The sequence below is a fragment of the Alligator mississippiensis genome, chromosome 2 (genome assembly GCF_030867095.1).
Source record: "Alligator mississippiensis isolate rAllMis1 chromosome 2, rAllMis1, whole genome shotgun sequence".
Taxonomy (NCBI): Eukaryota; Metazoa; Chordata; order Crocodylia; family Alligatoridae; genus Alligator; species Alligator mississippiensis.
Genome location: NC_081825.1, coordinates 265,743,845 through 265,767,806, shown reverse-complemented (window position 1 = coordinate 265,767,806; position 23,962 = coordinate 265,743,845). Strand labels below are relative to the sequence as shown.

Sequence of the window (23,962 nt, the reverse complement as noted above, 5' to 3'; positions counted from 1 at the left end):
GAAAATGACTACTGTGACTAGTTCCACAAAATATTTCCAATCAATAAATCAAAACTGTGTCAGAGTTAAAGTTGTTTTGATAACATGTATGTGAAAATGATTATGTAGTCATTTGTTGTCATTGGACTATTGGAGTTTATTTTATTTAATGGCAGCATGTATGCCCTTAACTTATCAGTTGCTTAGTCTTTAATTTTTTTAATGTGGAATAGTTGGTATTTATGTTGGAAATCTAGCATTCTACTTTTCAACCTTAACTTGAAGTTTTAAGTTGTTTTTGTTTGCAGATCAATATGCATTCTTATATATACTTTTAATTATTTACTTTAATTTATTTTTACATTTGGATCCAGGATACTAAAACAATAATTAACGGATTGCTTTATAGCTGGCAAAAAATAGACACCAGATATATTATTAACAATCCATTAGTGTGTTCCAGCTAACTGGTTTGTAGGATAATTCTGGCAATAAAATTGGCAAGGAACACAAAACCATTGGCCATGATGCATTTTCCTCATATGAAAACAAACCATGGAGCAAAAACAAATCTAAATTGAGAGTATTAGCTTTAAAGAATTCACCGTTATCTTATTTACCCAAATATAAGACTACTTTGATTATAAAATAACGTCCCAATAATTAGATTCTATATATGGAAAATTATAGACACAGACCAAGGCAAATCTCCCAATTAGATCATAGATAGTTACAGGAGGGACACAAGCCCACCAACTGTTGGCGCAGACTTAGTGAAGGGGCACTTGGAGGGGCTGGATGTGTTCAAATCAGCGGGTCCAGATGAACTTCATCCAAGGATGCTGAAGGAATTGGCCAGTGTCATAGCAGAACTACTGGCATGGCTGTTTGAGCACTCATGGTGCTCTGGTCAGGTCCCAGAAGACTGGAAAAGGGCCAATGTGGTCCCTATTTTCAAGAAGGGGAGGAGGGAGGAACTGGGAAACTACAGGCCAGTTAGTCTCACCTCTATCCTTGGGAAAACTCTGGAACAAATTGTTAAGGATCACATTTGTGGGAGCCCAGCTGGGGAAATAATGCTGAAAGGAAAGCGGCATGGGTTCATTGAAGGTAGATCCTGCCTGACTAACCTTGTTTCTTTTTATGAATAGGTCACAAAATGCTTAGATGCAGGAGTCAAGGTACATGTCATCTACTTAGATTTTAAGAAGGCCTTTGATACACATTCTGTTCTTGTAAATAAACTGACAGGCTGTGATGTAGATGATTACACAGTCAGGTGGGTAGCAAATTGGCTTAGCGATTGTACCTAGAAAGTGGTGGTGGATGTGTCGATATTGACCTGGAAAGATGTGGGCAGTGGAGTCCCGCAAGTCTTGGTCCTTGGACTGGTGCTATTCATTGTCTTCATCAGTGACTTGGGTGAAGGGTGTAGAGAGCACCCTGTCCAAGTTTGCAGATGATACCAAATTATGGGGCAAAGTTAACACAAGGGAACTTTGCCCTGCCCTCCCTCACCGCAAGGACATTGATCTGCCCCCTTCCCTGCACCCCTTCCTTCCCTCCTCCCCTTCCGACTTACCAGCTGGAGGCAGTTCTCTACACTGTCAGCTCTGCTCCATGTAGTGGAGTATGGAGCAGAGCTGGCAGTGTAGAGAACCGATATCAGATCAGTTCTTTATATCAGTACCGATCTGATATCGGATCAATGTATCGGTGCACCTCTACTTTAATATCTTTGTCCATGGTTACCCCATCAATTTCCTTCCCTTGCTTTCTACCTCCTTTTCCTCTCCCCCTTCAGGAAACCTTCTCATGAGAGCCTTTTATAAAAACAAGGGGCCTTGCTACTCTTCTGGGAGTCATTAGGTCCCATGAGAATAGAGGAGCAAGGGATTCTCCTCTGAGTATTTCCTCATTCTGAACATGAGAGGGGACTTACCTTACTCAGGTGCAGGATGCAACAGAATAAATACATAAACAATTCATGAGCCACTTCTGTATTTAGGTTGATATTGTACCCACCAGTTCATTTGCTCAGGACTGCCATATGCTGTTAACTTTCACAGATGTGGACTTCCATTCACCACCCATGGTGTAGCTGAATCACTAGCAATACAAGGTGCTGTCCTTTAGGCTTTTAACATTGCCAAGAGCCTTCACCATGGGTCTTGCCATATTAAAGCATGCTAAAGGGAAAAATGACTCTTGTGACTACATTTAATTAGATGACTAACTGATTGGGAGAATGTCATACTAAAACAGCCTGACAAGTCTGAGCTGTGTGTCAGCTTTAGTTGTTTGTCTAGGTCTTCTACTGAACCATGAAAATTCTCCATAATTACAGTCCAGATAAGATTTTGGCACTGGAGGAGGAGATGGAGAGCAAGGTTACCAACAAGCTGAGTCAGGAAGCTTGGAGATAAGTATGAGAGTAGCGTCTGGTAGTGGCAGAGTGGTCATGGGTGAGGCAGCGTCCTGTTACCCAGATGCCTTTGGTTCCTGTTCAGGGGTTTATGTGTGGGAAGTGGAGGGTCAGCTGAACTCATTTGGCCACTTTGACAGAGAGTGGATGAAGGTTTAGGTCCTGCTGGAGGCTTCAGTTCAGCCTTGACTAGTCTGGGGGATCAGCCAAAGGATGAGCAGCCATGGTGGCCAGGCCAAGGCCTCGGGTTCAAGTCCCTGGCTTGACACCCGAGGCTTCCATAATTCTGGCTGTGTTTTTTTGTTCATCTAGGAAAAAAATGTACCAAGCAAAACTTTGGTGATTCCATCAGATCTCAGAGTTCTAACTGCAAAGCCATGAAAAAATACAGAAAGGATTCCCTATCACCATCACAATCCAGGGCATTAGTTCAGCATGCAACTGGGATAGCATGGAAATGTTCAATTTGGAGAACTCCATATAAAAGGTAGATTGCCCCTGAAGATGTAATGCTACACATAAATATGCTAGAGCCCTGAACCGTCAGACTTCCATGTGTGGAGTTTCTCCTGCACCTGCATTTTTAAAATATTATAGCTGTTAACAGACAACACATCAATGATGTACTTTGTAAGCAAGCCAGGGGGCATACATTTATTTTTACCATTCAGCAATGGATGCAGTGGAACTGAGACTGCCTAAGCAAAGTTAATCTATTAGCCACCAACTTGGATTTCTTGACTAGGCAATCTCTTCCACATGGATGTGGCTGTAAGGATTTGTGCATTGTGGGGTTCACACTGATTGCTTCATCTCTAAGAGCCACAGTTACAGTAGGATACTCTTGTTCCCCTTACCCTACTTTTGTTTCCTTGTAGTTCTGGTACATGGTTTGGCTTTCAGCCTTAAGATAAATTTATCTGATTCTAAATTAATCTACCTTTTTGGCATTTCCCTTCTTTTTTCTGATAATGCTAATGGTGAAATTGGGAAGCTAATACCTCCCATTCGGAAGTCATTGTCATTCTGAATTTGGGAATAGGTTCAATGTCTAGCTTGACTGAACCCTTAGATAGTTTAAAAATATACTTTTTTTCAAATTCAACAAAACTAGTTTATTATTCTCTGTTTAGAAAGATCTATTTCACTTGCAGAAATTAAGTAAAATAAAAGAATCAACATTTCTATTCATAGTTTAGTGCCACAAGTCAAATTTTTCTTGGTGCAAATCAGCTTGATTACCAGTGCCAGTAATTTTTTTTTTCCTTGTACTTTAAGATAAATACTGCAAAGGAATAGTCTTTATTTTATTTTCTCTGTAGTGAATATTATTACTTATAAACTGAAGATTAAAATTTTGTTTCTACACAGTGAGATGAATGTCTTCAATTAATTGAACATTGTTTTCTATACTTTGCTTAAGCTTAGAATCATGTTTCATTAACAAGTACATGGAAACGGTATTTGTATGAACAAAATGTGTTCTCTTAGGGTTCGTGGAGAAATTATTTTTAATGACCCAGAAGGTTTGAAGAACCCATTATTTTGGACTGCTATCCGTTATGGTGTCACCACAGAGACAGGAAGTGGAAAATAATAGCAGCATATGTAATAAAAAATTATTTAATACAGGAGCCAAAAGATTAGGCAGTTCCACAAAATATGTGGAAGGATTAATATAATGGACTCCTGAGGTTTTATCTGGCTACTTCTACCATGTTTGAAACCTGAATCTTATGGGACTTCAAAACATAGGTCTAATGTATATATTCCTCTAAAATGCATTTGGGTGGTGTATAAAACATTACAATTTAAGGATTTTTTAAAATTCTGTTCTGAGTCATGGAGGTTTTACACGTTTTGAACACTCATTATTCTCCAGCTGAAAATCACATTTGTGTGAGGGGGAAGTATATTTAATTTATAGTCATTCTCTAGATTTAAAAATTCACTCTTAGAAGCTCTCTAGTTTTCCCTTTGATGCTCTGCATAACACTTACCGTGGCATTTCTTCTATTTTTATATAGTGTTTTATTGTTTATATTGTAATTGTGTCTAGAGGTCCCAACTGAGATTGGAGTCCCATTCTGCCAGGCACTATATAAATACAAAGTGTGTGTGTTCTTGTCCTGAAAACAATATTTTAAATGGACGGGACAGGCAACGGAATCAAGATGGAAAAAGTGCAGAGAAGAAAGTTATTTATTTAAGGTCAAACAACAGCTTGTTAGTGAAGTTGGAATTAGAACTGCTGACTTCCAGTGTTAGATCAGGCTGCCTCTACCATTTGGGATCTATGATAGTAGAATAAATACTGCCTTGTTTTCTTTGTTTAGGTAATAGTTGTGATAAAGACTGACAGCAATGTTTTGTCAGCAATATCAAAAAATTGTTCATAGAACTTATTGTTCTGTTAATAAGTATCCTTTGCTTGAGATCTTTGTTTGGCTGACATATCAATAAGATAAAGACAGAATATACTATTTGGATTCACATTGAAGTAAGTTTTCAAGTGCCAACAATGGTATTTAGAGACTTTAATATCGGTAAATACATTTACTGTAATGTTGTTTTACTAAAGGCGTAGTTCATTGTATTTCATGTTGACACAATGCAGATGCTTCCCTCCCACTGGAAGGCATCCTTCAACATTGTAGAACTGTAGGATTTGTAGCACCAGGGTAGATGAATAATGTATCAAATATGGCATCTTTATTCATAGCACACTGTGCTTCAGATTATAGAGAAAGGAAAATGTGTCCTTTTGCCATAATATATGGGCAGCAGCATAACTGTGTTCATGGAAGGGAGCAGGGGAATTCCTTCTTGGTGTGCTGAAGCACAGGAGATGAAATGTGTTGTACTCATTACTGTCAGAACTGTTAGGAATAAACGGTTTTCTGCATCCTAAAGAGTATTTATTTATTTATTTATTTATTTATTTATTGCATAGCAGTAATTCTTTCTCCTTAGCAGCAAAAAAGGGCGTATGTTATAGCTCTCCAACATCTTGCTTTCATCAACTGGAATGGCTTCTTTTGGAGGTGTCAGTACTGCAGTGTAACAGACTAGAGAGGTTAACTGTAGAGTCATAGAAATTGGGCTTCTCCACCAAGAAGTTGATCTTGTTTATATACTCTCATCATGTATCATCCTCTGAGCAAGAAGTGAAGATCTAAAATCCAGTCTCAAACACTAATGCATCATGTGTACATTTGGACCCACCATCGGAGCTAAACCAGATGATCACTTAAAAGATCTCATTTGCACAAACATTGCTAAAATAGGAAAGAAAAACAGAGTTTGTGATATATACACAGAATTACTGATGATACATTTTTTTCAGGAAGCATTTTTGTCTTTAATATCTAGAAAGATCTTGGTATAAATTGGAGAGACTGTAGACTTGTTTTAGCTAATACAAATTGATTAAGATATTTAAAATTATATTTCTTTCTTTGAACTTCTGTTCAAAGTAGAAGGGACGAGTAGAAATTTCCTTTGCATCTCTCACTGAATAACAAATTTTAAGCATTTCACTAAGCTATTGTAGATTAGAAAGATTATTCTTCGATATCATTTTTTATTACCTAAGCAGTGTTGTGTTGATCAGCATAGTTCTTGAATGGATGAGGAAACACTGACAAGGAAAACACAAATGTTGTAGAAAATGGTTCATCTTAGAATCATAAAAAGGTGGGCTGGAAGTGACCTCAGGAGGTCATCCAGTCCAACCCACTGCTCAAGGCATGTGCATCCCTGTCTATATCATCCCAGCCAATTGTTTGTCTTTCTTGCTCTTAAAAATTTCAAACGATGGGGATACAACTTAAGTAATTTGTTATAATGTTAAACCATCCTCATAGTTAGCAATCCAGTTTAATGAACACCTCCAAAAAGTATGACATCCAACCTAAACTTCTCCTGTTGCAGTTAGACTGTTGCATCTTGTCCTGTTCCATGTGGCCACAGAGAACAATATATCACAGTGGTGCTCAAACTTCTGGCCCCACAGGTTAGATGAGTGATATGGGATCGGTCAGCGGGTGCAGTCTAGCATGTTGGCTCAGTTGTACATGCCAGATCCAGCTACATGCAGTGACCCAATCTTTTGTCAGGCTAACCCTACATGTCAGATCTGGTTGATGGTTAGAAAATGATATTTAGAGGTTTGCTTTTGGGAATTGGCTTGTCGGTAATGTAGATATTGCATTAGAACAATGGTCCAGGGCAGTGGCAAGGGTTAATTGATTTCTGAAAGCCTGTTTGTGACAGTTTCCTTCCAAGAACACTGTGTGGGACAGGCAAGCAGACACACAGGCTGGGAAATTGAAGACATGCACCACACCGTTCCATAACATGAGATAAGGGAGTCTGCCATTACAGAGCCCTTGGGATTTATGGTTTTGCTCAATGGACCAAATTAGGAGGCCTGGAAAAAGCCCAAATTAAGATGCGTGCATGTGGTGGATTTGGGAAACAAAGGAATATGCTGATAGGGTATGATGACCACAGAGAGACCAAGAAATGCCCAAAGATGAAGAGTCATCAGAGGAAAGAGCGTACAAAAGGAGGGATTTCAGAGCAGCAAAGAGTCCTTGACAAGGGAAGCTGAGGCCGTTATGGACAGAGGGCATACTACCAGCCCATCTTACCCATCCCACAGGGGGAGGGTGGGTGTTGCCTTCCAACCTCCAGACTGCTGACATCTGACATTCAAGAGAGAACCTCAGAGTGAAGCTCATGTACTGGGCAGATGTACCTTGACTGTGAACCCTAGGACTGGTAGATATAGAATTGTTTGCATTATTTTCATCTGTTAGCACTATATCAATAAAATTCACCTATTATTGAATGTTGAGGTCATGGTTGGTCTGAGGGTTTGGGTCTGCCCGGAACATGGTATCTGGGTCATAAATCCAGTGCCAACAGTGGTCGCATGCGAGCCTGACCCCATGTACCTGGATTAAGCCATGAGAGACCAAGAGAGAAATAGCAAATAAAGTAACACTACCACCATTCCCCTGCTGCCAGGTATCTGGAGCTGTAGGGAGACCTATGGGTTGGATGACACAGCTCTGTGGACTGGATCTGGCCTGTAGGTTAGAGGCTGGGCACCACTGGTCTATCACCTTTTTATAACCACTCTTCTGGGAATTAAAGATTGTTATCAAATCCCCCATCAGTCTTCTCTTCTCCAGACTAAATAATTCCTGTTCTTTTAATGTTGTCTCAGTCATGTTTCCTAAACCTCTAATCATTTTAGGTACTCTCTGTTGTGCACACAGTAATTGTTGTTCTTAGTTCTGACTTGGTATAGAACTCCTATTCCAGTCCGGTTTTAAGAAGTGCTAATGGAAAGGGGGGGGGGGGTGCCTTTTGTTTGAGTAGTAAAAATTGGCATTTTGACCATTTGACAATTGCTGAGGTTATTCTTCAAGAGTATTCACTATTTCTAATATTTTAGCTAATTGTTCTCCATTTTCTTAAAGTTCTAACAAGAGTTTCAATTAGTGTTCTTTGCTCTTATCTTAAAACACTGAGTAGCACTGTGGAAGGGATGGGGGGAGTGGGGGCTCCTCTAGCACCCCCTGGCTTCTAGCCTGAGCCACTGCAGGCATGTGCCTGCATTTTCTCAGTCTAGGGGGGATGTCTCTTCAGTTACAAACTGATTCGGCCTAGGCAGGTTAGACTAACCTGCAAAGATTGAACCAATTCAGGCTCAGGCTTTTTTAACGTTTGTCTGTAGCCTAAGAAAAAAGCCTCTAATAGTTACCCTAGGTACCTGGGATCCAGGTCAGTACCAGTTCCCATTCACATTTAGGTACAAGAAATCTTTTCCCACTTTTCCCCACCTACCTCTGCCTGCCCACCCACTCCCACTTTCCTGCCTCTCATCCCTCTCCCCAGTGTCCCTCCCAACATCCCCCTTTCCTAATGAAGGTCTGTGGCTGTCCCCATAAAAATGCATAACTCTGTCCTTTCTGGCAATAAACACAACAGAACATTAAAAAAAATAACAGAAAGACTCTGTCCCTGCCTGAGTCTCCATCAAAGGGTATGCTTAGCAGTGTTCCAAGATGGCATCTGCCTAGTCATCCGACCAGGAAAGCCTGCCAGTTCTGTAGACTCTGCAGGCTGACTAGGTCCCTCTGTTTGAGTGGCCAAGATGGTGCATGGGCTGGACCACAGCCTTCCCTAGAGTGGAGGGAGTAGCAGTGGTTAGTGGTACTTCCTCCACTAACCAATGGTTAGCAGTGGTTTAGTGACTTTGGCCCATGTGGACCAGAGTCACTAAAAACTCTCTCCCCTCTTCTCCCCTCTCTTTCTCTCTTGTTCACAAATTCAAGTACTGCCTGTATGCCAACAATTTGCAGGTCTACTTCATTCCAAACCTGTCTCCTATTTTTCTTATGTCCCTCCTCCTCCTTCCTTTTTCTTTTAATTCACCCTGGGTAAAAGAGAACTCTTCCCTTTTTGTCCTTTTATGGTAAATAGGAAAGTGATGCATTTATGAGCTGCATTATATGTTGCTTTTGTAATGTTTCATGCTGTATATGCCTGAAGATGGTATTTTCATAAAATGTTACAATGTTTTTAGGTGCTAACAGCTGACTTGGAAAGCAGGGAGAAGCAGCAGCAAAGAATGCTAGAGCAGCTGAAGGAGATACAGAGCTGCTATAAGACTTGTGAGAATGAACGTAGACAAACTGAACTCCAGACTGCTGAACTGGCTCAACAGGTTGAAGAGGCCACCAAGGAAGCAGAACAGTACCTTGTTGAATTCAAACAGTCTGAGGCCCTTAGGCTGGAGGTTGAAAAGAAGAAAGAGGAGCTGAAGGTGAAGGCTCAGGAATCCATTCGACAATGGAAGCTAAAATATAAGAAATTGGATCGTGAGATGGTGAAACAGAATGAAACTGTCAATCAGCTAATGGACAAAAACAGTCAGGTAGGTTAGTTGTGTGTCCCCTCCCGGCCACCCTTTATTTATAAACAATGAGGAGGAAAAATATTTATTGTCAACTTCATTGTCAGTTTTTTACCTTTGTACTTTAGTTAGTTCAGACAATAAAAATCAGTCCTCTCAGTTTTTTTATCCATTTCCCTTTGAGTTTTGTCTATTTTTTCAAGTAGTTTAAACTGCAGCATCTGGGTTTATCCAAACAATAGGTGGTTTGCAAAGAGACTCATAATCTCTGCTTCCAGAATATCAGGTGGTGTCATTAGCTGAAAAAGGATTAGATAATACCATATTTAAAATTCTCATAGCACTTTCAATAATTCTAAGTTTACAAATGTGGAATTGCCACAAAGTGTTGGCAGGTTACATACCCAAAACTCTTGAGTGTAATATGCAAAATGTAACAATTAGATGTTAATTAGACATGCAAAAGAAAAGAAAATGTTTACTATTTTACATTAAAAAAAATCTGGATTAGGTTATCAGTATAGTTCACTTATCATTATTTTATTACCTTATAGAAGGGGTATCAAATTCCTCGGGCTCCACATGGAGGTAGGTTGGCATAGGTGCTGCGTTCAGCATGCATCCTGAACTGGCCTTGTCTGCAGCATGCCCCAGCCACATGCATCATGTGCAGCCTAGACCTGCACACCCAGCCCCATGTGTACCCTAACTACAGCTCTGCAGGTTGTGTGCAGTATACCATGGATCTAGCCCCAAGTGCATGCCCTGGTCCTCATGCAGCCTGGCCCAGATCAGGTTCCAGTGCTCTGCAAGCAGTGTGTGGATCCACTCTGGCACATGTGGCATGCAGCATGCAAGGTCAGTCCAAGACCTGCAGGCTGGATGATAGGGCTTTGTGGGCCGGTTCCAGCCTATGGACTGTATCTTTGATGCCCCTGCCATAGGGCTTAGGGATCCTGGTCATGGTACCAGGACTGTATCCTTCTAGGCATTGCAGAAACACAGGACAAAGAGAGAGTGTTTGTCACAAAGAGCTTAAACTTTAAGACAGGAGATAGGGAGGGAAAGAGATGCACAAGAAAACAGAGACAGTACTGTTGACCACAGTAGGCAGTGCTCTTAGCAAAATATGCTTGAATAATGAAAGAATAAAAAAACCCAAACAGTCCTGTAACCAGAAATAACTAAAAGGTGATCAAACCATTTTTAAAATTAATAAATACTTTGACAGCATGTTAAGATTTGATCATTACTGAGTATCCAAAAAATGAGAAAATGTCAGAATTATACATGCAACTGTAATTTGGCCCTGGTGTATACATGCACATGTACACACAGGCACATTTCTGTAATCATTGCTATGATTGCCTGGTATGCCTCTTACAAGTTTATAGCTTGTTTTTCCTTCTGTACAGAAAACATTGGACAAGTTAGACATATCTACATTAAACCAAAGTTAAAGGGGGTCTAGCTCTCTCCCTGTGCTTTTTCCGAGATGAAATTTGTGAAGCTGTAAAGATTTCTTATGTAATTTTTGAGAAATAGCATACGATAATGTGATTTAAGGTTATGTCATAGCGTGTAAGCATGTCCTTAAGGATTTGTATTATAATACATATAGACAGTTGGAGGGAGTTAAAGCTCTCTGTGCAGTTTTAACCACCCATTCTTGATCTTTTTCTTAAAAAGTGATACTATGGATGCATTAAATGCAAGTTTGGAAGCTGGCTAAAATTTCAGTAAACTTTCCAAATTGCAGTAAAGAAGACTTCTCTGAGGAGAGAGATCACCTGTCAAAAGTTCACCATATTCCCCCAGAGGGTAGGAGGGCAGCATAGTGTACCTAAAGTTAGGTTCTGAAATGCATAATTAAATGTCTAACAAGGGAGCCTGTTTTCCAAAACTGCTGGACACCCCACAAGGCTCATTTACTTCATTTTACTTTTATTAACAATAGGTGAGCCATTTAAAAAGAAAATGTTGTTATGGTATAACTTTTCCTTCAGAAAGGACTTTTTCAGATGTTAATATATCACCACTAAGACTTCTACTGCTACTACTAGCTTCACCTTTGGGAGACCTCGAGCTAAAATATTTCTCTCCAAAAGGCAAAACTTTCAAAAAATTATGAATGACTAGAAACACTTTAGCAACCAAAATTTTAGCTTTCAGTGTTTGTCTATCAAAAGTGGTGTACATCTGCATTAATGTTTTATAGTTGTAACACCTTTCGCCTGAAGGTTTTGAAGATGTTTAATGCACAGTAATTTTCACAACAGCTCTTTGAGGAAAGTATTATCCCAGTTTTATACATGGAGAAAATTGACTCCTAGAAAGGCTAGGTAAATTGCCCAGGAGCACAATAAGTAGAAGAACCTAGGATCCCAGGTACCTAGGGTAACTATTAGAATACAGTGTTGAAAACCATGCTTTTGTTCAAAGTATTATTCTAAAGATAAAGCTTGATGATAAATATTTGTAAAGAATAATTGCCTAATGCTTAACTGGGGTAAAATGGAGATAACTCTGCTTTAAATGTTTTTTAGAAAGCTACATGTGTTTGAGAGTATAAATGTAGACAAAATGAGGAGCTTGTAAGGCTAGGGACAGACATTACACATAAACCATTTTAAGTGATCAGAAACTGGTTTAAACCTGTAACAGATCAGGTGTTCAGTGCACATAAACCAGTTTGAACATGCCTGAAACTGGTTTGAGATAAATCTGGTTGAATATAGTATCAGACTTAACTGGTTTGGATCAAACCAGTTTATGCAATGTCTGTCCCAGACCCCTTGCTGATTTAAGATAAACCACACTCCCCCCAGCATCCTGGCATGCTCTGTGGGCTTGGCTAAGTGGGGCTCTCTGCTCCACAGCAGGGATGGCCCCTCCCCTCTGCTCCCTGGCTGCAGCTCCAGCAGAGACTTGCAGGCACAGAGCGTCTGCCTGGCTTCTTCCTGCTAAACAGGGATTATTTCCCTTTCCCCTCTGCTTTACGCAAACACCTCAGCATTAGCTAGCAGACCACATGCTGGCTGCTGGCTGTGTTGTGGGAGATGACAAAGGCAGACAGGCTTTTTGGAGCTAATCAACAGGTAGCTTAATGTCCTTCCTTGGAAAAGCTGTTAAGAAGAACTCCATTAGTTGATGGAGAGAGACTTTGTTTTCTTAATGGGTTGATAAACGCTGAGTTAGAGGTGATAAACATTCCCTGCTGGGCTGCTCAGGAGGGACGGGGAAATAATAAGTGTCTTGCTGAGACCCGGCCATGCCCCACTCAGCACTCTGAAACAAAGGGAGGGCTACTTTAGCACCCTCGGCTTCTAGCCTGAGCCTCGTGGCAAGGAATATTAAGAGTGTTGGAACAATGACATGGCCTTGCTTAACTCCCATTTTAACCTGAAAGGGATTTGTCGTGGATGTTATTCCTGGCATTTCTCCTGCAGCTTGCGAGCTGTGAAGATCATGTCAGTTGTGCCTCTTGGGCTCTAAATCAACACCAGGATTCCGGGAGGAGCTCTTCAGCAAGTGGAAGGATTTGATTCAGGAATGTTCTTGAAATGATCTTACCTGTAGTAGAGAGCAAGGCAGTCCCTCCCTGTGTAGTTTCCACAGTTAGACTTGCCTTCTTTCTTGAAGATTGCCACAACCATGGTGTCCCTGAGATTATCTGGGATTTCCCTATCATTCCAGATCCTTAAAATGAGGGCGTGAAGCTGTAGTGTGAGCTCTTCTCCCACCCTTCTTGAAGATTTCCACAAGGATTCCATCTGCTGCAGATGCCTTATCATTCTTCATATGCTTGATGGCTTTCCTCACCTTGTCAAGGGTTGAAGGGATTCCAAAATCATCTCTGACTTGGTGTTGTGGGATGGAGTTGAGAACACTTTTGTCAATAACAGAACCTCCTTTTTCCTTGATCAGGCCTCTTCCATCCTTAGGTCTCAAGAGGTTGGTCCCTGAGTGCTCAGACTGTAGATGGTTTTGGTGTCACTGAAGAAACCGTATATATCATGGATGTCATTGAGATGTTGAATCTCCTTAGCCTTGTCTTCCCAGCATTTTTTCTTTATATTGTGGGTCCTCCTTTAGACCTCTGCCTTGGCTTTTTGGAGATTTGGTTTCTTTTGCTTGGAACTGGTGTCATTTTGCCAGGTACAAAAGGCCTTGAGCTTGCAATCGATCAACTCTTGGATCTCTCATTTGTTCTCATCAAACCAGTCTTGATGTTTCCTGTTAACGAATCCAAGTGTTTCTTCACAGATTCTGATGACAGTGGCCTTGAGGGCATCCCACAAGCTGCTGATATTCTCCCATTGTTGATTGGAATTCAACAGTTTTTTTGTTGAGTCACTGATGAAAGAGGTCTCACTTGCTTGGGTCCTTGAGTTCTTCAGCATTGATCTGTCAGCATTGCTTCTGTTGCAGCCATTGTATGGGGCCGAGTTTGAGTGACATAACTAAGCAGATGAGTTAGTGATCAGTACAGCAGTCATCTGCTCCTAGCATAGCTTGGGTCATGTGGACATTTTTGTGATCCCAGGCATGGATAATGACATAGTCAATCAAGTGCCAATGCTTAGATCATGGGTGTTACCATGATGTCTTTTTCTGTTTTTCTGGTGAAACAGGATGTTGGTGATGGTGAGTTTATGTTCTGAGCATTTGGTCAGGAGGAGGATGCCATTGGAGTTATCCTTTCCTATTCCTTCTTTGCTGATGGTTCAGTTCCAGAGGTTAGAGTCTTTTTCAACTCTGGCATTGAAATCACTGAGAAGAATAAGTCTGTTCCCCTATGGAATGTCAGAAAGAACTTGGTCAAGGTTGGCATAGAATTCCTCCTTGGTATCATTGGTGGTGTAAATATGTGCTGATGATGGTGGCATATTGGCCATCTGCCAGTTTAAGATGGAGAGTTATGAGCTGCTTGTTAATTCCAATTAAGAACTCATTAAGTTGGTTTATGAGTTCATTATAAATAGAAAAACCAGCTCCATGAAGTCAATGTTCTCCTCCCTGTTTACCCTTCCACAAGAAGGTATAGTCACCTCCATGTTCTTTGAGCTGCCCATCTTGCACTCACCGAGTCTTGCTATGTCATTGTAATGTCACCTGAGTTGTCGGGCCATGACTACATTGTGGCATTCTGGGCATTTGCTATTAGGGTTGTTCATGTGGGTCCTGATGTTCCAGGTCCCAAAAATGATGATGTGTCTTCACTGGTATTTTCAATTGCAGTAAAGCTGTTCTCAGTGGATGTGGTTAGCCAGTCAGGAAGAAATACAGAATACTATATTAGGCAGACTGTATAGGGCACCTTTTCTAGCTGCCTCCCATGTGTGGTGAGCAGAGTGGATCCTGAATAGGGCTGCTCAGCCACAGTTGCAGCTGCTGAATTGCACTCCTGTCTTGTTCAAGTGCTAGACCACCTTCTTGTAACTGCCATCTTCATGCCAGTTCATGAGTAGGAGCTTCCAGACCTCACAATCGTACTCCTGTCACCATTAGCAGTTGCCAAAGGGCTTGAGGAATGTGCTGGAAAAGCAGTTTTTGTGCAAGACACCTGTGCGTGACTTCTTTTATAGTAGATAAGCTGCTGCCCATCGGCTTCCTTGCAGCTCTTGACAGAATGGACCTTGATTCAGTGGCAAGGAGACCAAGACAACTGAGGATCTCGTTCTGCTGCATCCTTCATCTGTCTTTGCAGCTGTTGAAATTCTAACATTTTCCATCTGCTCTGCTGTTGAGGACTTTTAGACCCACAGCTGAGGGCTGGCCAGGCTTATTATAGTAGCAGCCTGTACTTGCCACGTCATAGAACTGTCAAAAGATATAAGTGGCTTTTCAGGAGGGAAAGAGTTGCCATTTGCTATTATCACCAGGGATCCAGGTTTTCTGTTTTCCATGGAAAAATGGAGAAAAACACATATTTCTCCCTTTACCCAAGGAAAACAAAGATTTCTCATTGTAACAGAGAAACCTGCAGATTTTGCACTTTTGCAAAGAGTTTTCTGCAGGCTGGCAGAGTTCCAGCCTGCAAGGGGTTGGGGGGAGCGTAGTCAGGCAGGGGACACGATGTGCGTGTATATGCACATGGCCACCAGGCAGCCTGGAAACCTCCTGCAGGTAAGTCTGGGGGGGAGGGAGGGAGGATTGAGGTCCCCAGAGGGAGGGAGAGAGTTAGGAAGGGAAGGGCAGGGCAGGGCTGGAGTGGAGGGCTGGGGCTGCTGCCCATGCAGGGGGTGTGTGGGGCTTGGGGCCTGCAGCCGTAATGTGCAGCCACAGGGCTGTGGTGGGCAGTGGAATGGGGCTGCAGGCAGCTCATCTGGGTGGGGAGCGGGGGGCTGGCTCTCTGGAGCTGCATGCACTCCCGAGGGAGCAGGGACACCCATGCCTCCCAGATCTGTGCACAGGGCGGGGGCAGATGCAGGTGCAGGCTCAGGCACAGGCTCCCCATTGTGGGCTCCAGTAAAACCACATGGCGCTGTCACCACTCAGGCAGGGGATGCCTTGCCAGGGCAGCACGGAGCTCACAGCAGCAATGAGCTTCCCTTCATGGCCCCACTCTGCCCTGCAGTTTTGGGTCACATGTGCTGGGCTGCAGAGGTCCCAGGGGAGGGCAGCAGGGCAGGGAACCCGAGCCCACAGCAGGCAACCTACACCTGCCCCTGCCCACTCCCTGCTAACAGGTCTGGGGTGGCATGGGTCTCTCCTGCTTCCCCAGGAGTGTGCGCAGTGCTGGGGAGCTGGCCCCACACCCTGCCCAAGCCCATAGCAGGCGGGCAGCAGGGGGTGGGGAGCTGGGCTCCACACTCTGTTTTGCTGCAGCAGCCGCCACCTTCTGCAGGGGACAGCCAGGGTTTGGGCACTGCTGCTGGGGGCAAGTGGCTGTGAATCTGGGTCCCTGGTCCTATAGCCCTGGCAGCTGGGGGCCCACTCTGGCTGGGCTGGGGTGGCAGTGGGCTATGGGTGGCAGATGAGGGGCACTAGCAGAGCTGGGGAGGCAGTGGGAGGGGAGTGAGGGGCACCAGCGGGGTTGGGGGGGGGGGAGAGTGAGGCGTAACAGCAGGCCAGGGGGCTGTGGGAGGGGGAGTGAGGGACACTGGCAGGGCTGGGGGACTGTGGGTTGGGAGTGAGGGGCCTGGACCTGAGCTAAGGGGGCAAGGGGTAGGGTGCGCTCTGATTTTCTGTGATAAAAAACTCAGAATCAAATACCAAAATATATAGGTATTAGAATGTATTTTATTATAGCAATTGAGGCACTGGTATGCTTCCAAATTGCTTGAAAATTGTAAATATATCAATAAAACCTTGTGTTCAACTGATACCTATATATATATAGTGGCCTTTCATTTTAATTACAGATTCTGGGGTTTTTATCAGAGAACTTGAAATTTTTTTATCAGGGAAAACCAGGATCCCTGTCATCACCACATGCTGGAGGTGCTGCTGCTGCTTGCTCAGTGACTGCTTATTGATCAGTCACCCCTGCTTATTTCACAGCTAACCTTCTCTGAAGGTCATTCCACAGTATTTAAACAATATATTGCAACTGTCATGTAATTTTGAAAGGCTAAATACAATCCCAGTTTGAACTGTTAGTGTTTTGGTACTCTGTCTTTTTAGATCCATATTCCTAGATCATAACATTTTCCACATTTTTTAACTCCAAATTTTCTTGGTTAGTATTACCAAAATTCTTGTAAGGGTTTTTTGTTTGTGTTTTTTTAGCTTCTAACCTTAACTGTATTGAAAGAGTTGGGTATATAAATAAAATAGATTTCATTTATATTCCAGAAGCCCATATTTCCACTTTTGTAGCCTTCTTGGAACCAACTGATAAGGTTTAGCATTATACTAATCTCCCTAAAATATTTTTTGGAGTTTTAAAATGCAGGTATATGCATAATATACCATATTTTTCCCCTTATAAGTTGACCATGCATGTAGACCACCCTCATATTTTGAAGTCGAGTTTTAGGGGAAATAAAGCTTTCTTCCTGGTTCTAAATAGGTAACAACAGATAAAGACCTTGAACTTCTATTGCCCCTAAAATATCCTACAAGAGAATCAAATGATCAGGAAAAGGACTCAAAGGGTTAAATGTACTAAAAAGCCTAAAATAAAAATGGTACTGAAAAAACAAAATCAACATTATATGGAAGGGTCCTGAATATGGGTTGACCAACATGTAAGTTGAGTACAGTTTTTATGCTTTGTTCAGAGAAAAGAAGGTAGATTTACGATTGGAATAGTAAAGATTAGGCTAGTTGGCTAGTTTCCAGCAAGTTCTTCATTGTCTTTAACTGGTCACTTACAAGTAATATTCCTGGTCCGAAATGAATGAGTACAGTATGTTCCATTACACTTTGGAGAGGGACATTTTTTTTAAATCATGTCCTGAAACAACTGTATGTAGAAAAGGGGCAGAAAGCAGGGGGGTGGTCAGATACTGCTGTAGAAAACCAAAATATTTGAGTCAATATTCACTTGCTTGTAAACTATTCCCTTATTTATGGCACTGACTAAAGTTTCTTAGCCCATATGTTCCCTGATCCCCTGGAGAAAAACAAAATAATAAAGGTGAGAGATGTACACCTTTGTGCTAGCAACTTCATATTTAAATTTACATTAAAATTTACACTTAAAGCATACCTTCATCCCATTTGTTACAGACTTCCCTAAATGTCTTCACCAGGCTTAACCAGTAGCATTTTAGGGAACATCTTAACTTTCTATTTTAAAAATTACAGTTGATTTTATTTTTATAGGGAAACATTATTTCCCTGGCTTTAGAAGACGAGTTAATTCTTCTTGACAAAGCTCTGCCCTCAGCCAATGTAAAAAAATAGGTTAGGGCAGTGGTGTCCACCTCATACAGCCCTATCAGCTGGATCCAGTGTGGAGCCAGTCCACAGAGCTGTTCCAGAGCATGGAGCTGTGTTCTTTGGCCTGTGAGGCTGGAATTTGGTAATGGCAGTATGAATTCCTTCAGATCCTGGAATAGCAGTAGCTGCCACTCCTACTGCCATCAAATTTCTGACCTTGTAGGCAGCCCTGTGAGCCAGAGGATGCAGCTCTGTGCTCTGGATCTGACCTGTGTGGCTTTGGGAGCCACAACAATTAATGCTGCTACTGCTTGCCATGCCACCAAACTTCCAGATTTGTGGGGAGCTCTCAGACCATATAAGATGACTCTGCAAGCCAGATCTTGGTCACCCCTGGGTTAGGGTAAGTGCTTACATATAGAAACAAATCTAAGAACATTAAGTTATAGGTAAGAGGCAAATTCAACCAATTGATAGCTTTCTTTTCTGCTTTATTTCTCCATTGTCCCCTTTTCCTTCATACTGACATCTGGTAGAAAAGAGTGTTGTGGAAACACACGTAGCATACTTTTGGGTCAGGTCAGCAGAAGCTTTTATTCAAAAGAAACTACAGCTGTAGGGGGGACGCCAAAGTGACATGGATTTTCCAAGCACTTGGAAGGGGTTCCCCCCCAATAGCAAAATCAGGAGGCTTATACACTTTTTAACAGTCGCTTACAACTCACGTGATCATATAGTGAAATTAGCTAGAAAAGCAGCTATAAACATTACTTCATTACTTCTTTGCTGTTATCAGGATGAGAACTATGGAGGAGACAAGGGAGAAATAACACTCCCTGCCTGCACCTGGAAATCAGAGTTGGACTTACTTTTTGCTATCTTCAAGGCTGCGGAGAGCAAAGCAGTTGCAGAGGAGTTACAAAGAACAAATACTTTCCCTTATCTGTTCTACTGTACAGAGCCAGCAATTCTCCACAAAGCGGTTATGTCATCTTATAACTCAAATGATCAAAGTTTAAAGCATTTATTTTTTTCTGATTCCACAAGAGTATTTCTCAGTTCACAAAGAGAATTGGAGGAATGGACCACTGACAAATATTGGATCTTTTTAATTAGGTACTTAAGCCCATATCTAACTTCAAGCTTTAAATACCATCATTGAATCAGTGCCGTAATTTGTAACTCTCTTTTACTTTGTATGGAGTAGAGATGATTTCTTGCTTCCAGACAGTGTAACTTGCACTAAATATTTGTCTAATGCTTTTTTTAGATTCATCTTTTTCCTCTTTATTTTTTAGGTTCTTAAAGAAAAGGATGACTTAAAGGGGCAGCTTCTGTCTGCTATACAGCAAATAGAAAATCTTCGGAAAGAGCTGGAAGATGTCCTTACCAAGACGGCCCAGCAAGAAGAGGAGCTTCATTGTAAAGATGTGAAGCTCAGTGAAATGAAGTCTCAGCAGATAGCTCTGGAGCAAGAAATAAGAGAAGTCCAAGATACTGCAAACAAGTTGGAAAGCAAGCTGCAAAAGCAGATCCTGGTACAAAACCAGATGAAAATTGAAAAAGACCAGTTAGAGAAAGAACTTGCAACCACTAACATGATTCATGAAAAGGACCAGGAAAGACTCATAGAGATGCAAGCAGATATCAAAAACTTAAGTGCCATTCGGGCAGAGTTAACAAACAGAGTAACAGAGGAAGAGAAAGCCAAGAAAGAGTTGTGCAAAAGCCTCTCAGACCTCCAGAAACAGCATGAATCTAAGCAGGAAGACATGACCACAGCTAGTAGGCAGCTAAAGATGGAGAGAGAGGTTCACCAACAGGAGCTGGAAGATACTAGGTCAGAGCTGCAGAATGTGAAAACAAAGCATGAGAGAAATGTTCAAGAGCTGATGAAGCTTTTTAGACAAGAAAAGACTGAGGCAGAGACCCAAATAAGGATGCTGAAGGTATCTGGGCTGAATAATTCTGATGTCAGTTTTTTTTTCCACTGGATGATGAAGCTAACAAAGCATGCGTGTTTACATATAAATGCATTTCTGAATGCACCAGAAAAGATAAAACTAACAATAAAGGGCTTCATGCCTGCTCAGTCTCATTGAATTGAATTACAGTAAATCAGGTACTGCTATTGCAGAGTCACTGAAACCTTTTAAAAACAACCTGGAGTTCAGATAAAGGTAGATGCAGTAATAAATGACACAACCATGAAACATGACCTGTTGTAGGTCATCACAAACATTGAAACATCAGGGTAAATCTGACTGACCATAATAGCTTTAAGTCAAAAACCCTCACTAGTTCAAAAAGCAACTTTGGTAGATGATATTGTAGGATGTGTTTAAGCATTTGAATGATAAAACTTTTTAGTGCTTTCCTCTCTGACTGTTACCTTAATAATTGTTCTCTCTGCTATACCATGGACTGTCATGTCCCAGGGAGGCTGTATCACTGGAAATGTTTATATTGCACAATAGCTGAAATAGCATCATTGGTACTCTGGGAATAGTTTAAGAACATGAATCATAGTATCACGTCAGATTTTGAAAAGGTTAGTTTTAATGAGTTCTTTCATTTTAAAGAGTTTCCAGAATTTACAATTTTGATATCATTTCTAGAAAAACAGTGATTGTGCCATAAAAATATTTTATAAAGCAGACTGTGAAATTTATTTAGAAACAAGTTAAAATTTTTAGTTTAAATCATTCACTGCTGACTCCAGGCGATATGACTCAGAAAGAAGAAAACAAAGGCGTTTTACATGGCATAAAACTAATCTGAAATGTAAGTCATTAAACTGAAATAGAGACCCTGAGCTGCTTTATTAACTTTAAATATTTTTGGATGGATCAGTGTGATAAGTCACTGAATGCCGTTTTATTGTTGTAATTTTGATTGAGTGGATAAAGTAAAGTAGGATTAATTTATTTTGTATTTCTTTAATAATCATTTACATAGCAATATAAGTCTTGGTAGAAAATAGTTGGTACGTTTTAAATTTTCCTGGTCAAGGAGCTTGTCTGTGATGCGATGTTTTAGGATTAAATTGACTCTTTTCTTAAGCATGTTTCTTTTGTTTACTTGTTTTTAAAGTTTGCTTAAGTCAATATTCTGTTAATCCAACCTTAAACCCAGCGAATCCCTAGTAATATCCTTGGATATCCTTTCCAATCTAGGACCATGATTTTGTCTGCTCTAACTCGTACACGTTAGCTGCTTACACGCATGCACGCACGCACGTGCGTGCACGCGTGCTGTTTTCTCTTTCCTTCATATCCGATGTGCAACTTTTGCTACAGTCATTTGGATTGGTTAGAAACAGATGTTTTTCTGTTTTGTTTTGTTTTTTAAATGTTGTGTTGATGATATTTTGAACAGAATAGTTAGTATTTGCTGTATTAAGGTTAAGTTGACAATTATATTTGTGCTGGATTTCAGGGAAGGCTCTCATATATTATCATAGGTAGCCATATAAAACTTTTAAAATTGGTGGATAACTGCTAATGGGGAGACTATTTAAAATGGTGATAGTTAAGGGTGCACTGATAGAGATTTTTGGGGCCGATACTGATATCCAGTTTTTAAGGAAACATATCGGCTGATACTGATCCGCTTTCTGATATAATGTGGAGAGCTGCCTCCAGCTGGTAAGGCTGTTATGATGAAAGGGGAGTGGGGCAGATCAATGTCCCCTGCAGTGAGGGAGGGGCAGGCACTGCCCAGGTAGGGCGCAGGACGGAGGTGCAGCTCATCGGGTGGGTGGGGGGGGTGTCTCCCACTGCTGCTTGCACCCTTGTGGGGAGGGTCATGTGCCCCCCCTGGATCTGTGCAAGGCGAGCAGGTGGGCTGCAGCTTGGGCTGGAGTCAGGCTCTTTTTGCCAGGCACTGAGCTTGGAGTGGGGGCTACAGAGGGGGATGCAGCCACACCAAATTTTTGCTGTATCTTTTTTCCAGCATTACCACATGCTGGCACAGCTTGGCTCTTCCCGACTCAACCCCCACCTCTCCCAACATGCCAGGAAGAGCCAGGGCTGTGCTGGGTGTGCAGTGGTGCTGGGAGGGAGCTGCCCCCACGACAAGCCGCATCTCTGTTCTACAACCCACGTTAGGGGAGGCGGGGGTTGAGCCAGGAAGAGCCAGGGCTGTGCTGGGCAGGCAGGCAGTCGCAGCACTGGGAGGGTACTGTGGTAAAATTTGGGGTGGCTTCAGCCTCCTCCATAGACCTTGCTCCAAGCCTAGCCCCAGCAAAAAGAGCCCAGCTTCAGTCTGCAGCTTCAGCCTGCCCACTTGCCCCATGCAGATCTGGGGGTCACAGGCCCCCCTCCCCCCCCCCCCCCAAAGGTGTAAGCTGCAGTGCCGCTGCCCCTGACGAGCTGCTCCTTCATCCCACACCCTGCTCTGGCTGGGTAGTGCCTGCCCCAGCCCCCTCCCTCACTGCAGGGGGTGTTGATCTGTCCCCCCACCTCCTCTCCTTCCACCACCGCAGACTTATCAGCTGGAGGCAGCTCTCCACGCTGCCGGGCTGTTTTTCTCACTGCCCGAGTGCTGCCCTGCGACTGCACACACTCATTGACATTTATCAGCCAAATTATCGGCCCCATTGGGCCAATTTCTGATACAGCCAGTTTTCTTTATATCGGTATCAAACTGATATCGGACTGATGTATTGGTGTACCTCTAGTGATAGTGTGTTAACACTACATAGTATATTGGAAGAGGGTTAATTTTTAAGGTCTCTAGTAATGTTTTTATGTGTTGTATCATGTATAACAACATAATGACTAGAGGGAGGTAGTTAGCCATATTAGTCTGAAGTTATAGCTAGAAGGCAGGGCAGAGGAGTACTTAGACTAATGTCTATAATGTGCCACTGTGTCCTGCCCTCTGGTAATGTAATGATGGTCAAAGTTTTGTATGAACTGTCATAGCAAAAGAACTAGGAATGTGTTTTCTAGGTTACAAATTCATAAGAATGGAACTGAATATAAATCTGTGGGCCCTGGCAAATGTTATATTCATAGGATCATAGGAAGGTAGGACTGGAAGGGCCCTCACAAGGTAACTTAATCCCAACCCCTGCTCAAGGCAGGATCATCCCTGACTAAACCATCCCAACCAAGTATCTGTCCAAACTACTCTTGAAAATATCCAAGGATGGAGATTCCACAACTCCTCTAGGTAGCCTGTTCCAATGCCTGACCAATCTCAAAATCAGAAAATTTCTCCTAATCTCCATCCTAAATTTCCCTTGCTGCATCTTGAGGCCCTTGCTTCTAGTCCTGTACCCTACAGCCACAGAGAAAAGTCCATCTCCATCCTCTGTATAATACCCTTCAGGTATTTGAAGACTGTTATCAAATCCTTCCTCGGTCTTTTCTTTCTAAAACTAAATAATCCGAGTTCTTTCAGCCTTCCCTCATAAGCTTTGCCTCTCAGGCAAATCATTTTTTCTTCTCTGCACTGAACTTTTTCTAAACTGTCCACATCTTTCTTGAAGTGTAGGGTGCAAAACTGGACACAGTGCTCTAGGCAGGGCCTCACTACTTCCAAATAGAGCAGAAAAATCACTTTTTTGATCTGCAAATGATGCTCCTGTTAATACAACCCTGAATGCTGTTGGCTTTTTTGCACTCTTGCCTCATATTCAGCTTATGGTTCACTGTAACCCCCAGGTCCCTCTCTGCAGTACTGCAACCAAGCCAGTCATCCCCTTGTCTGTATACGTGTATGTAGTTATTCTGTCCCAAGTGCAGGACTTTGCACTTGTCTTTGTTGAATCTTATTTGGTTGATTTG

The 23,962-nt window shown here is 42.1% G+C and overlaps 1 protein-coding gene across 5 annotated transcripts in view; it reads left to right on the top strand.

Annotated features, from left to right (window-relative positions):
* Nucleotides 1-23,962, top strand: part of CEP128 (centrosomal protein 128) — a 366,371-nt gene that overhangs the window by 137,452 nt on the left and 204,957 nt on the right. For all 5 annotated transcript variants that reach the window (XM_059723138.1, XM_059723137.1, XM_059723139.1 and 2 more), the window contains exons 13-14: nucleotides 9,006-9,356; nucleotides 19,466-20,116. In XM_059723138.1, the coding sequence (XP_059579121.1) occupies nucleotides 9,006-9,356; nucleotides 19,466-20,116 (1,002 nt within the window). The remainder of the gene's footprint in view (nucleotides 1-9,005; nucleotides 9,357-19,465; nucleotides 20,117-23,962) is intronic.